Source organism: Eleutherodactylus coqui, chromosome 2 (genome assembly GCF_035609145.1).
Source record: "Eleutherodactylus coqui strain aEleCoq1 chromosome 2, aEleCoq1.hap1, whole genome shotgun sequence".
Lineage (NCBI taxonomy): Eukaryota > Metazoa > Chordata > Amphibia > Anura > Eleutherodactylidae > Eleutherodactylus > Eleutherodactylus coqui.
In genome coordinates, this window is record NC_089838.1 from 314,334,972 (window position 1) to 314,348,516 (window position 13,545).

At 47.3% G+C, this 13,545-nt stretch overlaps 1 protein-coding gene across 5 annotated transcripts in view; it reads left to right on the forward strand.

The window, feature by feature from the left end:
• The window catches only part of DNM2 (dynamin 2), an 80,487-nt gene that overhangs the window by 39,387 nt on the left and 27,555 nt on the right, over positions 1-13,545 (forward strand). For 4 of the 5 annotated variants that reach the window (XM_066593601.1, XM_066593596.1, XM_066593600.1 and 1 more), the window contains exons 11-16: positions 1,265-1,351; positions 2,212-2,282; positions 6,374-6,425; positions 6,910-6,921; positions 10,999-11,112; positions 12,364-12,473. In XM_066593601.1, the coding sequence (XP_066449698.1) occupies positions 1,265-1,351; positions 2,212-2,282; positions 6,374-6,425; positions 6,910-6,921; positions 10,999-11,112; positions 12,364-12,473 (446 nt within the window). The remainder of the gene's footprint in view (positions 1-1,264; positions 1,352-2,211; positions 2,283-6,373; positions 6,426-6,909; positions 6,922-10,998; positions 11,113-12,363; positions 12,474-13,545) is intronic. The other variant, XM_066593597.1, reaches the window with a different exon arrangement.

Below are 13,545 nucleotides of genomic sequence, written 5' to 3' on the forward strand. Positions count from 1 at the left end.
CATATGAGATGGGATAATCCAGCGATCTGAGTGATTCCAACGAGCCCGGTCAGTGGTGCTGGACTAGGCAGATCTCGATGCTGCCGCTCTGGGGTTTTCTCGTGTAGCGGTGTGCAGAGTATACAGAGAATGATGTGATTAAGAATGTTCAGTGAAAGGGGATCTTCAGGATCCAAAAACTCATCACCGAAAGGAGTCTGAGGAGGATGTCAGGAATCGTTGTGCAGCACCCGGTCATCACAATCAAGAGCAGCTGAATACAACGCTGGTGCTCCAATAAACGTGTCTGAACACACAACTCGCACTTCCTCGGCACGGGTGGGCTAGAACAGTCGACGACCAGTTCAGCGCTATTGCTAAGAGAAACAAAGGCGAGACTCCACAGAGCAAAGGTGCGCAAAAATTGTATCACTGAGCAGCGGAAAAACATTCCCCTGGTCAGAGGATTCCAGATATCTGTTGCGCTATGCTGATGGAGGGTCAGAATTTGGCGCAAGCAGAATTAATGGATGACCCCTCCCTTTCACGTGTTTAGGTCATGTCGGCACCTCCATGTAATCTGCGGCAACTACAAAGAAGCTTCCTGTCCGCAGGGGCCGATATTCCTGCAGAACGCTATAAACCCCTAGTGAAATCTGCGCCGTAATGAATGGTTGTGGTTCTGAGGATCAAAGAAGGTCCAAGGCGCCACTAGATGGGGGTCTCTGATATAAAGTCGCCATTCAGTGTATATATGTATATCTTTCTATCTTGAAGGCACTTGGAGATTTGCTGTGTAAACAATAAAACTGAGTTTTTAGAGAGGTTCTTCATGTAAATTATGTTTTAAACCTAATAGGGAAAATCCTGTGTCCAGAATCCTCCTCTAAAGAGCATCCCTCACTGTGGAGGACCCGTCCTCCTGCGTCACACAGGCAGTCCACTGATGTGAATGGGCAATGTGTAATTCTTGCTTTCCTCTTTGGGGGCACTGCAGGAACTTACTGCTAGGTTTCCCCAGAGATTACAGCTGATCGCTGGGGGAAGACTTTGTGATCAGCTTATTGTCAGGGGTCTCGTCTGGTTAATAGAAGTGGAGAACCCCTTTAATACAAGCTAATGCATGATGTTTCTACATGATACCATCCATCACTTCACTCATGCATGCTGGAACAGCTGAGTGTTTAGCTTGTGAGCGAAGACCTCCTTCAAGCTAAACGCAGTATACAAGCGATTTAATCAGTCTGTATGGTTTTGACCATTGTACTTCTTTTCACTTTTCTAGCTTGCTTCTTACCCCAGACTTCGGGAAGAAAGTGAGAGGATTGTCACGACGTACATCCGGGAGAGGGAAGGGAAAACAAAAGAGCAGGTAAGTGACCAGGTGACAGAACGACCTCACAACGCCTGAAGGTGCATTGGCACACACAGATGATCGCTCAAAAGATGGCTGTTGACTAGAGATGAGCGAGTATACTCGCTAAGGCACTTTACTCGAGCGAGTAGTGCCTTAGCCGAGTATCTCCCTGCTCGTCTCTAAAGATTCGGGGGCCACCGCGGGTGACAGGTGAGTTGAGGGGGGGGGAGAGAGATCTCCCCTCCGTTCCTCCCCGCTCTCCCCCACCGCTCCACGCCCCCCGCCGGCCCCCGAATCTTTAGAGACGAGCGGGGAGATACTCGGCTAAGGCACTACTCGCTCGAGTAAAGTGCCTTAGCGAGTATACTCGCTCATCTCTACTGTTGAGCGATCATTTTGCATAAACTACTACTTGGTACTAATGCCTATTAGTACCAATTAGTAGTGTGTGAGCTGCCAGGAGCTTTAGTCACAGAACAGACCACCCGCTGTTCACTGATTACATCCCCTTTCTTCTACCAAGGGGCTGTCAGCTGAGACAATGTAATCAGCGCTCCCCAGGCAGAACACAGTGTGCGGTCCGCCTTATCAGCTGTTCTTAGGAACAATGGACTTCATGCCAAACTGAAATTCATCGTTCAGCAGAAAAGTGAAAGTTGGGTATTTTTACACGAAACGATTCGCTCCAAAGATGGCTTTTGAGCGAATTTTGAGTGATAATTGTTGTCTAAATTGGCCTTAATATGGCTGACCATGGTAGCTGACAGCGACTTCCTTACCAGAAACTGCCGTTACGGATTCAGGCACTCGGCCTGGTTATCATTTCTGGTTCGCAGTTGCACTTTACACTCACTCTTGATGTTCTGTCTTCGCAGATACTCCTACTGATAGACATCGAGCTGTCTTACATCAATACTAATCATGAAGATTTCATTGGATTTGCCAAGTAAGTGCCCCCTCCTTGCCTACTTCCTGAGCGCAGACCCTACTCGCTGAGGCGGCCGCTATGACTTGGCTGCATGGTTTTGCTGCTGCTCTATTTTAAATAACACTTCATATTTCATGAGTTGATCCATGGGGGTGTGCCGCTTGGGTTCCACGCCGATCAGCAGATAGCCCGGCCCTCTGTCAGTGTGGACAGTACTGGAGGTGAATATCACCATCTCCATGGCAGCTTCCTGGTTTGATACTGCAGGCACATTGAATTCAGTGGAAGCTGCGCCTATAGTACCAAATCAGGCCACTGCATTGTTGATCGTGCTGTGTGCTTCCAGCGCGGTCTGTACTGACTGCAGGTCCAGCGATTTAGTTGGTTGGCGGGGATGCCGAGTAGTGGACCCCTTATGACCTATCCTGGGGATATGTCTTCAGTAGTACAAGTCTCGTACAACTGCTTTTTAAATCTTGATGACCGACCCTTAAAGCATAGAAAGGGAGCAGCCCTAGAGTATACCCGGCTAAATCATAATTTCCCAAAAAATAGCCTAATGGTTATACCCTCCCAAAAAATGATATAAATTGATATACTTTGACATATATGTGCTAAAGCAGGCAAAGACACTTTAAAATTGATTAGGTGGCTGAACTAAATCCTTACCGAGTCCATTTATGAACTAAATGTATATATTGCTAGGTAGACTGAGGGCAATTATCTGCCTAGCAATATATCTATTTAGCTCATTTATGGACTCGTAAGGATTTAGGCCAGCCACCTATTCCTTAATTTTAAAGAGTCTTTGTCTGTTTTGAGCGCATGTATGTCAATAAAGTTTATAATCTTATATCATTCTTTTTGGGAAGGTATAACCATTAGGCTATTTTTTTGGGAAACTATCCTTAGGATAGGTCAACACTATTAGATTAGTGGTGGTCCAACTCCCAACACCCCTACCGCTCAGATGTTTTGAATGGGCTGCAGTGCTCTGCTTTTCATTGTATACCGGACACAGCGCCGTACTTTGCATAGTGGCTGTTAACCTGGTATTGCAGCTCAAATAAAAGGGACTCGGATGCTTAAAAGCCAAGAAAACGATGGGCTGTGATTTCACTGTTCTGTAAAGCATGTGCTTTTACCAGTGTGACATCACCAGAGGGCTCTACATGTCACTAACGGTGTGTTTTATTTCCTCATTGCACGATATGTCCAGATGATGCCCCTCTAACTGGTTTGACTTCTCATACAATCACTAGTTGTGTAGTATTTACGCTGTAATGAGGGTCCGGTGTTGCTGAAAGTACAGAATGGTGTGTGCTTGAGTGGTGTTGGTGTAGTCAGTCGTCTGCAGCCTGTGACTGTCCATCTATTGGCAGAACCACAACTCTCAGCATGCCCGGACAGCTCAGGTTGCAGAACATTCATGTTGTCTGCTTAAGTGTAAGTCTTGTGTGCTGCCTCCATGTTGTCTTCTACCTCCTCACATTTGTATTGTGGCTTCTCTTGGTGATTTCTCACTTACGTTTTTCTTCTCGCTGTCACTTTTGACCTGCACCTTCTCTCTTTCTCTCTTCATCCTCACGATCATCGCCCACTTGCTTCCTCATTCTTGTCACATTCCAGTTGTTATACCGAGCAGCCCGTTCCAGGGTGGGTATTTCAGTGTACCACCTGAGTGTGGGCGTCCGTCTGTCCGAGTGCTTGTTGTCTGAGTGCCCACCATTCTCTCAGCTCATTCACAGACCCAAATCTTGATTTTACTAGAAAATCTTAAAGCTTCCCATTGAGTCTTGTATACAGGTTGCAATCAAAATTACTTCCCTCCCCTTTACAAATTGGGTTTATTTGTCAAATTTACAAACTTTCAGCAGTTTTTTTTGTTTTTTGTTTTTTTTTTTGGACTCAAACAAGAACAATTTAAATAGCTGAACACAACTAATATATCAAGCGGTTTCTCCAAATTCACCACAAAATGTCACTTGAATGACTTCTATAGTCACAGGATTATTAACCCCTCCATGATCGTGGTCTTTAGTACTTAGCAGAGGCCCTTTTGCTGTTCTGATCGGCTGCAGATGTGATGTACAGCCAGGCAGCAGCTTCTGACGGCGTTCCTGAGGAGTCCTAGCCCGTCCCTCATGGACAATGGCCTCCAGGTCACTAATATTCTTGGGTTGGTGCGCAGCCGCCGCCGTCTTTACATCCCACCAAAGGTTTTCTATGGGGTTTAAGTCAGGTGACTGACAGCCACTGCAGAATCTTCCAAGACGTCTTCTAAAACCAGTATCTGTTTTGGGTGCGTTCACATGGCGAGTGCCATATCAGTCTGATAAATTTCCGACAGATATCACACTTGTAAAATTGCAATGTTTACTATGAGTGTAGTGTGATTTTCGAGAAAATGTGAAAATCGCATGGTTTTTTTTGATAGAGAAAAATTTAAAATGGCATTGCACTAGTATGTACATGCAAATACAATGTGTTTTTGTTTTTTCCCCTCACCCATTGGAATCAATGGGCGAGATTTCTGTGGACTCGCATAAAAATTGCAGCATGTTCCAGAGAAAACTTGCACATGAAAACAATCTAGGGTGTATTTCACTGCGAGCAAAACAGGTGCTCAAACATGGAGCGGCTCCTGTTTACGTGGGCTGATAGTTAATGAGCGTTAACGGCGTGTAATGGCGCTAATTGCTGGGCTGCACCTAAGTTCGCAGGTGCAGCCCGGCAATTATCGGGAAAACTCAAACGCGCTCACGACCTGAAGGTTGCGAGTTCACATGACTGCATTTCTACTGCAGGATTCGCGATTGGTGTCCGCACGGAGGATCTACAGAAAATGGCATGAATTGATATTTATGTTAAACCACTTTTTTCTTTTGCGGAAACAAATTGCGTATTCCGGTAGCAAAGGGAAAATCGCAGCGCGCTCTATTTGTCACGATCTCCATATGGACTGCCTCCATTGAAGTCAGTGGAAGCCGTCCAACACGCAGCCCATCTTGACATTGTACCAACGCCATCGTCTAGTGACGGCACATGAGATAGACATTCAAAATAAAAAACATTTGTACTGCACTTTTTTTTTTTTTTTGCAAACAGCTGAAAGTTTGTAAATTTGGCATAAAAAAAACCCTAATTTGCCAAGGAAGGGGGGGGACAATAATTTGGAATGCAACGGAATGTTACCACCACATGCTGAGCTTTGTATATTCTAGCCATGTAAGGCTGCTGTCACACCCGCCGCTCGGGACGCTGCAGTACAACGCTGCCATTGATTTCAATGGGGCCTCGCAGACCGGCTCTCAAACGCAGCATTTCTAATACTGCGTTTTGGTTTGGTTTTTTTTGCGCTCTGTCCAATTTCCTGTGTTTCCACAATGATGGGGTGCGCTCCAAAATGCCGCGGTTTTGAGTGGCGTTTACCTGAACACGTGTGAGAGTGGCCTAAAGCAAGGGGGGGATCTCCGAGCAGCAGCCTGCGCCTCGGATAGGAGTAGATGGAGTATCACAAACTCCTAATAGGCCACAAATCATTAGTGTTCCCCAATGCATTACCTCAATGGGGTTTTACCACCAAAGACCTTCATCCCCTATGTGTAGGTCCAGAGGATAGCCCCTGAATCCCCAATGCTTGACCACTGCTGCATTCCCTTTATGGGACGGAGAGAGATGACCGAGGTGCATTGATCTGCCTCCATCCCATAGGAGTGAATCTAGAAGTTGTCATGCATGCGCACTGCTGCTCCATTCCCATGGGGCCAGCATTCCCCTACATCGCTCCCCAGCAATCCTCTAGCCACAGTATTCCTCTAGCCGATTGAATAGGGAATATATGTCTTTGGTAGTAAATCTCCATTTAAAGGGAATGTCTGATTTGGAGGATGCCAATGCCAGTCAGGCCTTTCCTAAGCTGCACATATAAATTCATGAGATCCTGCTGGCTACCACTAGGGGGAGCTTACCATATAGGATTGCAGTGAGCTCCCTCTAATAGTGCTTGCAGCATAGGCCATCACTTTAGTACTCCTGGATAACCCTTTACATTCTATTGCTCTTTCAGCTCCTGTCATTCCACTTACCTCTGCTTGCTTTTATTGCAGTGCCCAACAGAGGAGCACCCAGCTGAACAAGAAGAGAGCTGTGCCCAACCAGGTAACTGTCCGCTACCCCCCACCCTAACCAAATAGTCCCATTTGTCAGTACCAGGTCACTAGACAGTCCTGCAATTAGCCCAATCATTGCATTTCCAGCTTATCTCTGCAAGACTAATAGCTGGGCCACCACACTGGGGGCTGTGCAGGAGACGACCGAGCCTACCATACTGCTCAGCTCTGTCCCACACTCTCTACACACCATGCATGTGCGCCTGGCATATTGTACTTCGCATGGACACATAATGTGGCACTGACGTTTGTTGTTGTTTTGGGGTATGATGGGAATTATAATATTAACGGTTTATTAATTGCATGTAATTTTCTCCCCTCTTCTCCTCTTCTTCGCTGCTGTTCCATTCTGTGTTTCTCCATTCATGTGTTTTTCCATAACTCTCTGGTCATACAATCCCCTCTCTTCTCGTTCTGCGCTGCGCTCCTGCCTCACCTTAATCTTGTGACTCCTCCTGCTATACTTAACTCAGGGAGAGATCTTGGTAAGTACTTGCTCCGTGTGAGTAACCGTGCCTTGGCCAGGAGGAAACTGAAACCACAGCAACCATTGGCATTTGACAACCATTAACCGATTGGGGGGGGTAACCAAAACTCAGCCTGGGATCAGGGAGATGCTGGGACTATTGACTGCACCAAAGGGGTTGGACCAAAGTAAGCTGAGGGTCTCACCGCTGACTCCTCCACCAAGAAGTGGGTCCCGCGTTCCCTTCTCATCCCTGCAGGCTCGCTTCACGCACACTCAGTCATATAGAGATTAAATGGAGGGGGGGTTGAGCATACGCAGCATCCCTCCATTCATTTCATTAGGGCTGCCGGTAATAATTAAGTACTTTATCTTCGGCAGTCCTGATGAAGATGAATGCAGCAACGCTGAGCATGTGCGACTTCCGCTTCATTCAGTCTCTTCCTCACTGAGGGGCGTGCAGCAAGGCCGTAGTGTGGAGGAGAGGACGTGAGACCTTGGGATCGGTGGTGGGGGGGGTCTCAGCAGTGAGACCCCCATCACCAATCAGACTTGTATCTCCTATTTTATGGGTAGTTGATAAAAGTTGATTTTGATAGATTTATAGCAAGATGCAGAATACGGGGTCTTGGACTAACGGGTAATCTCTCCATGCTCTCGGCACCCTGGTAAAATCAGCTGGTTTTGCTGGGGCATCCATGGCCAGCCAAGCACTTCACTCGCAGTGGCTGACGCCAGGGAAATGTCATATTACAGGACAGTCATTCACATGGACGACCGTCTTGTAATAACATGACAGAACAAGGTCAGCCTGCCTAGGAGCGCCCGCTTTACTGAGCAGATGAAGGCAAAGATCTGGAAGCGGCGCAAGGCTTTCATGTATGCAAAATTCAGGCTCGTTTGTCTCTTACTAATTACCCAGCATATTGGATGAGTTTCAGGGTGGAAACCCCTTCCTCAGCTTGGGGGGCACACTGCTGTTAACTCTGTGGGGGAGAGAAATTTGCACCAGTGCTCTGTTTTGAGAACTTGTGGACTCGAGACAGTGTTACAAGTTCACAACTTCTCAAGACAAAGCACTGGCGCACCCCTCAGAGCTAATAGCAGTTTGCTCCCCAGCTAAGCTGAGGAAGGGGTTTCCACCCCGGAACGCGTCTTATCTGCTGGGTGGTAATGAATAAATGAGAAGCTGGACTGAAAACAAACTTGCCTGAATTTTACATAATTGGAAGCCTTGCGACGCTACAGAATTTTTGCCTGCATCTGCCTATAGCACGAAGCCCTCCCTACGTGGATGTGGCGGGTGTTTCTGGACTGGCAGCACTTCTGCAGTCGTTTCACCTTTCTTGTCATTTTTCCAAGATCTTCAGACCGTAATCGGCTGAACCCAACGTTTTTCTTGGTTCTGGGTCATCGAGGGGCGTCCTGAGTGGGGGTCCCCACTCTGTCGTTCATAACCCCTCATGTGGCATGTGAACAGGAGGGCACTACCCCTTTAACATAGACTGGGATCCTATAGAGCAGCGGTGGCCATAAATGCCTGGTTTCGTTTCGATGGCTAAGGAACGGTTTGTCTTGTTGCCAAGTGAAATCAGAACTGCTTTGAATCTGCGGCTTTTTCCAGCTTGTTTCTTTTGCGGTCTTATCCGGTTTACCGTATGCCAACCGTCAGATTAATAAACTGCCAGACGGGCAATGCCCTGCATGTGTCGCAAGAACAGCACAAAAGCATCAGGGGCGGGAGAGGGAGTCTATATATAAGTGAATGCGGAGAGGAGCAATATGAAGGGCATGGTGTCGGGTGGTACGTGATTTCTGTTCTATACTGGTTGGCATCCCAGGAATGCATTTAAATTGCCCTGTGCTTGCTTTGCCCACCGGCCAGTATGTACGCTTCAGTTCGCCACACTCGGTGACGTCCTAGGTTTTGCAAAGCGATCCTGTCACCTACGATCATATGAGGTGGCCATTTTGTATCGGATTCTTTGCAAGATCGGACCCTAAAATGGCTGCCAGGTTACAGATGCATAAAATGACACAAGGTAAGTGACCCGTTCCACTGTGGGCATTGTGACTGGTATGGTCTCTGTGTGCAAAACGGTGACAATAAAGGGGTGGTCCCACAAAATTAAGTTATTCCCTATCCACAGGTTAGGGGGCAACTAGCTGATAGTTGGAAGTTTTCTTTTCGCGGGACAACCCCTTTAAAACCTCTGTGGTCATTGCTGATAGTTTAAGACCCATTACCCTTAAAGGGGTTTTAGGCAATACTTGCCAGCTAAAGGCGTTTTGCCAGAATTACAAGTTATCCCTTATCCACAAGATAGGGAATAACTTGCTGATCATGGGGGTCTGCTGAGACCCCTATCAATCCCAAGAACAGGGGTCCTGTGTCTCCTCTCCTCACTGCGGGCTTGTTACACCCCCCTGCAGTGAGGAGGAGAATGAATGGAGTTCTGTTCACACAATAGCGCTGCCGCTCCATTCATTTTTAATGGGACTGCGGCGATGGTTGAGCAGCAAGTGCGCAGGGATTTCCGTCAGCCCCATTGAAGTTAATGAAGTGCCGCCCGCACACCGTTGGCCAGCGCTTCCTTCAGTGTGATGTCATTGCAGGTGAGAGACGACCCCTGCAGTGATGTGAAGAGGGGGACATGGGTAACCTGTTCTTGGGTTGGTGGGGGTCTCCGTGTGAAGACCCCCACGATCAGCAAGTTATCACCTATCCTCTTGCAATTTTGGCACGACTCCTTTAAATGGCCCCTCAGTCGCCGCTCTTCTGGCCCCGGATGCTCCTGCAGTGGTAGTGTGCCGTTCATCACTCACATAACCGCCACAGGTAGTCACTGACCGCGGGAAGTGTACATGAACAACATGTGACCTCTGACGCCTATGATTGGCTGTAGTGGTCCCATGAATGAAATGTGACCACTGCAGGTGCTTCTGGGACTAAACGACAGGAACCATGTGGTAAATATTGCATAGTTTTTTTGTTTTTGTTTTTTTGCACTTCTCTGCTTTTTGAGACTACTTTTCCTGGAAAAAATTTTTTTCCCATGGTGCTTTAAAAATAAAAATGTAAAGGCCGGGTAACCACTAATCTGGCTGCCATTACGCTTATGTTGTCACCCAACTTTCCCAGAGTCCTGAAAGGCAACTTGGCTTGACCATACATTGACATACGCAGCTCTTGTTCTGTGCCTTATTTAGGGATATATAGGATTAGCTGGGTTACCATTCAGGAGATTTTGGTCAGACCCTCTAAGGAAGCTAGAACGACAGCCATATTTGTGCTCACCCAGCTTTCCCAAAAGGGGCTAAGAAAAATGGCCATAGATCTAAATCTGCCCCATTATGTTAAGAGAAGTTGTCTTTGTTGCCCCTAGTAACCAATCACAGCGCAGCTTTCATTCTTTAAGAGCAAAGTATAAAATGAAGGCTGCTCTGTGATTGGTTGTTGGGAGCAACAAAGACCGTTTCACTTTTAGAACAGTTTACCAAAATCTGCCTCATTTTATCAGCTTTAGGAGAAAATGCCCTTTTATTCCAGATGCAAAAATACCACTATGGTTGCCATGTTGCCCGTAGCAGCCAATTGCATGTCCTATCTGCTAAGCTGGGAAAGCTGAGCTCTGATTGGCTGCTGATGGGATGTCTTGTCCTCTGGGATTCTCCGGGTACATGGTGTCCGCAGCGTCTGCATTACATGTCCCTACAGTGATTAGCGTGTGTCATATATGTAGCGTGTGAACTTACCGGCAGTGCTGCAGCCGTGGAAGCAGTTCGTGGTTTTTAGATGTGGTTTTTATGATGTGTCAGTCTATGGGGAAGCAAAGGGAATAAAAATGCCAGGGCCCGGGCATGTTGGCATATACCCACAGACCCAGAATATCCTTGCACCAGCATAAAATTACTCAAGGTGTGCAGGTATACGACAAAATGGCCGCCCGTGTTCTAGAGCCTTTTGTGTAAGCGAGGTAGGAACCCGCACAGGACCCCCCACATGATGGTCGCCTGTCTTTGTTTCCTTTTTTTTTTTCTCCCATCCCCCATCTTCTACTTTTTTTTCCTCCCTCCCCCCTTTTTCTCTTCGCAGGTCATCAGGAGAGGCTGGTTAACTATCAATAATATAAGCATCATGAAAGGCGGTTCCAAGGAGTACTGGTTTGTGCTGACGGCCGAGTCCTTGTCCTGGTATAAGGATGAAGAGGTAAAAACAAGACGGGAAGAAGGGGGGTGCAAACTTGTTTTTAATGTCCAATCCATATGGCTTCCATCAGTGGCACAACATGTACACATATATACAGCGGTGGCGGCGGCGGCGTGCTCGGCCAGCCCAGTTTAACCAGTGTGTAGACTACTGTTCACTTTCTGTCCAACGAACACGTAGTCTGAACACTGGGAGAACGGGGCAGCCATTCTCTGCCGCTCGGCTCTTCGCGCCGCCAACAAATGACTTGGAGGGCGGGCAGCTGCTGCAGAAAGAAGTCCTTGCCTTTGTACCCACCAGATGGGCACCGATTTCCCTCCCTTTTCTCACCTAAGCTACATATCATACAGAGTAAAGACCATGATGTTCTTTCACATGGCTGCAATTAACCCCTGATAAGCCGTGCCCAATTCACCCTTATTACCCGGTCTTAAAAAAGGCATGCACATTTTTTTTATTTTTTTTTTAAATTTCTGCCCTGCCACTTGTCTTCCTCATCCTTCCCAAAACAGAAGCATCCCCGTAATCTATGACTACCCCTACCCATGCCATACTTCCCTAGGCATCCTCGCCAACAGACAGTCTAAATAATAATTTCCGCCCCCTCTCTCCTTATCGTCACCTTTTCTTCTGCCCACCCAAGAGCAGCTCCATGGTTGTAGATCTTACCAGCCTTTCGAGAGAATGGATGAGCGGCGCGAGAGGTCGCCTGCAGAATCGTCCCGGCTGCCCGTGACGTGGCATTGAAATGCTTTGAGCTTCGGGAACACATTTGTGGCTATGCAGGAAGTGAGAGAGGAGGGGTTAGGAGGCCGTTGGGGGGGCCCGCTGCCTCCATCATCCTTCATAGGCCAAAAATCCTCCCAGACACTTAAACTGTTCCAGATGTTTCATCTCCAGCCGAAACACATGCTCCCTTTCCTTTAACCCCACACGCTCCGGTCCCAGCAGGCTGGTGTTAACCAACACCCTCTGCACAAAGTTTCTGGTTTTTCTTTTTCTTCTTCTCCCGGGCAATGTAGAATGAAAGCATTAAATTAACGCGCCATTTATTGTTTTCATGTAAAATGGAAGAAAAGAAAATCCAAGTAGCGCCCTAAAATAGTAAGACGCCCCCATCTGTAGGACGCGCCTGCCCCTGTCCCGTTATTGCTGAGTAATAAGGCTTCAGGTTGTTCTGCCCCGTTATGTCTGTGCCAGTTCCCTGTTCTTTTGGTCATGCAGTGATCAGCTCTTCTGTGCCCCCTGCAGGAGAAAGAGAAGAAGTACATGCTGCCGCTGGACAATCTAAAGATCCGAGATGTAGAAAAGGGCTTCATGTCCACAAAACACATCTTTGGTATTTTCAACACCGAACAGCGGTGAGTAGTCCAATGAAAGGTGAGCGAATATGCCGAAGAGGTGCAAGACTTCTTTTGGGGCGAACTGGTCGTTCTGTGATCGCCATTTAGGTTTAACGTTGGTAGATGGCAGCCACAAAGGGGAGAAGGAGAAAGCTGGCCATGAGTGTGACTTCCAGTAAAGTCTATGGGATTTACACAAGCCGCTGAGCAAGCGCGGCCTCTTAAAGAAACAGTCATCACCGTAGAGTACATTATGGGGCTCATAGGTGAGGGAACAGGGAGCTGTGTTTCGACTCGACGCGCGCCTCATTCTAGCACGCTGTACCCACAAAGTTAGCACGCACCAGCAGGTTGACTTTCTGCACGCACCTCCTTAGAAATGCATGCGCAGAAAGAGTCAAACTGCTGTCGCATGGGGACGCAGCGCTGGAACGGGACGCCTAGTCAATATGAAACTTGGAGCGGTAGACTCTTGCTTGTGTACTTCTGTAAATAGACGCTGCACCTTGAGGCGACTTGTGCTAATATGATAACCAATGTGATAAGCAGCCATTCACTTTACCTAAAATGACTTTCTTGTGCTGGAAAATCCCCCTCCAGTGCTGCCACTAGGTGTCTCCCTTCCTTCTATCTTTCTGTCCAATGCCTGTTGTCAAGTGAAGTCCATCTCTAGTAACGGAGACACCCAGCCTGAGAACAGGAGGTGTGGGGCGCTGCTGTCTCATGTTGCTCATAGTAGTCTATGGAGAGGAGTATGACCAAGAAAGAAGTTCCAGCACTTCAGAAATAAGAAAATGGCTTAATATCATGTGCATCATCTCTAAAAATCACTGCATGCGTTATAATGGACCTCCTTGGCATGATAACGAGCTTGTCTGAAAGTTTTAGGTCTTCTATAGCCTGATTATGCACATGGAATAAAGTTATTTTCATACTTCTGAAGCGCTGGAACATCTTCCTTGTTCATGGTGCTCAAGCAGCAGATGCATGCGTCAGCTGGCATTTATTCCTGGTTCTAGATGGAAGGAGGGAGATACAAGGAAACTTCCACAGATGCTGCTGCAGCTATTGGTAAGTGATTACTGTGTCA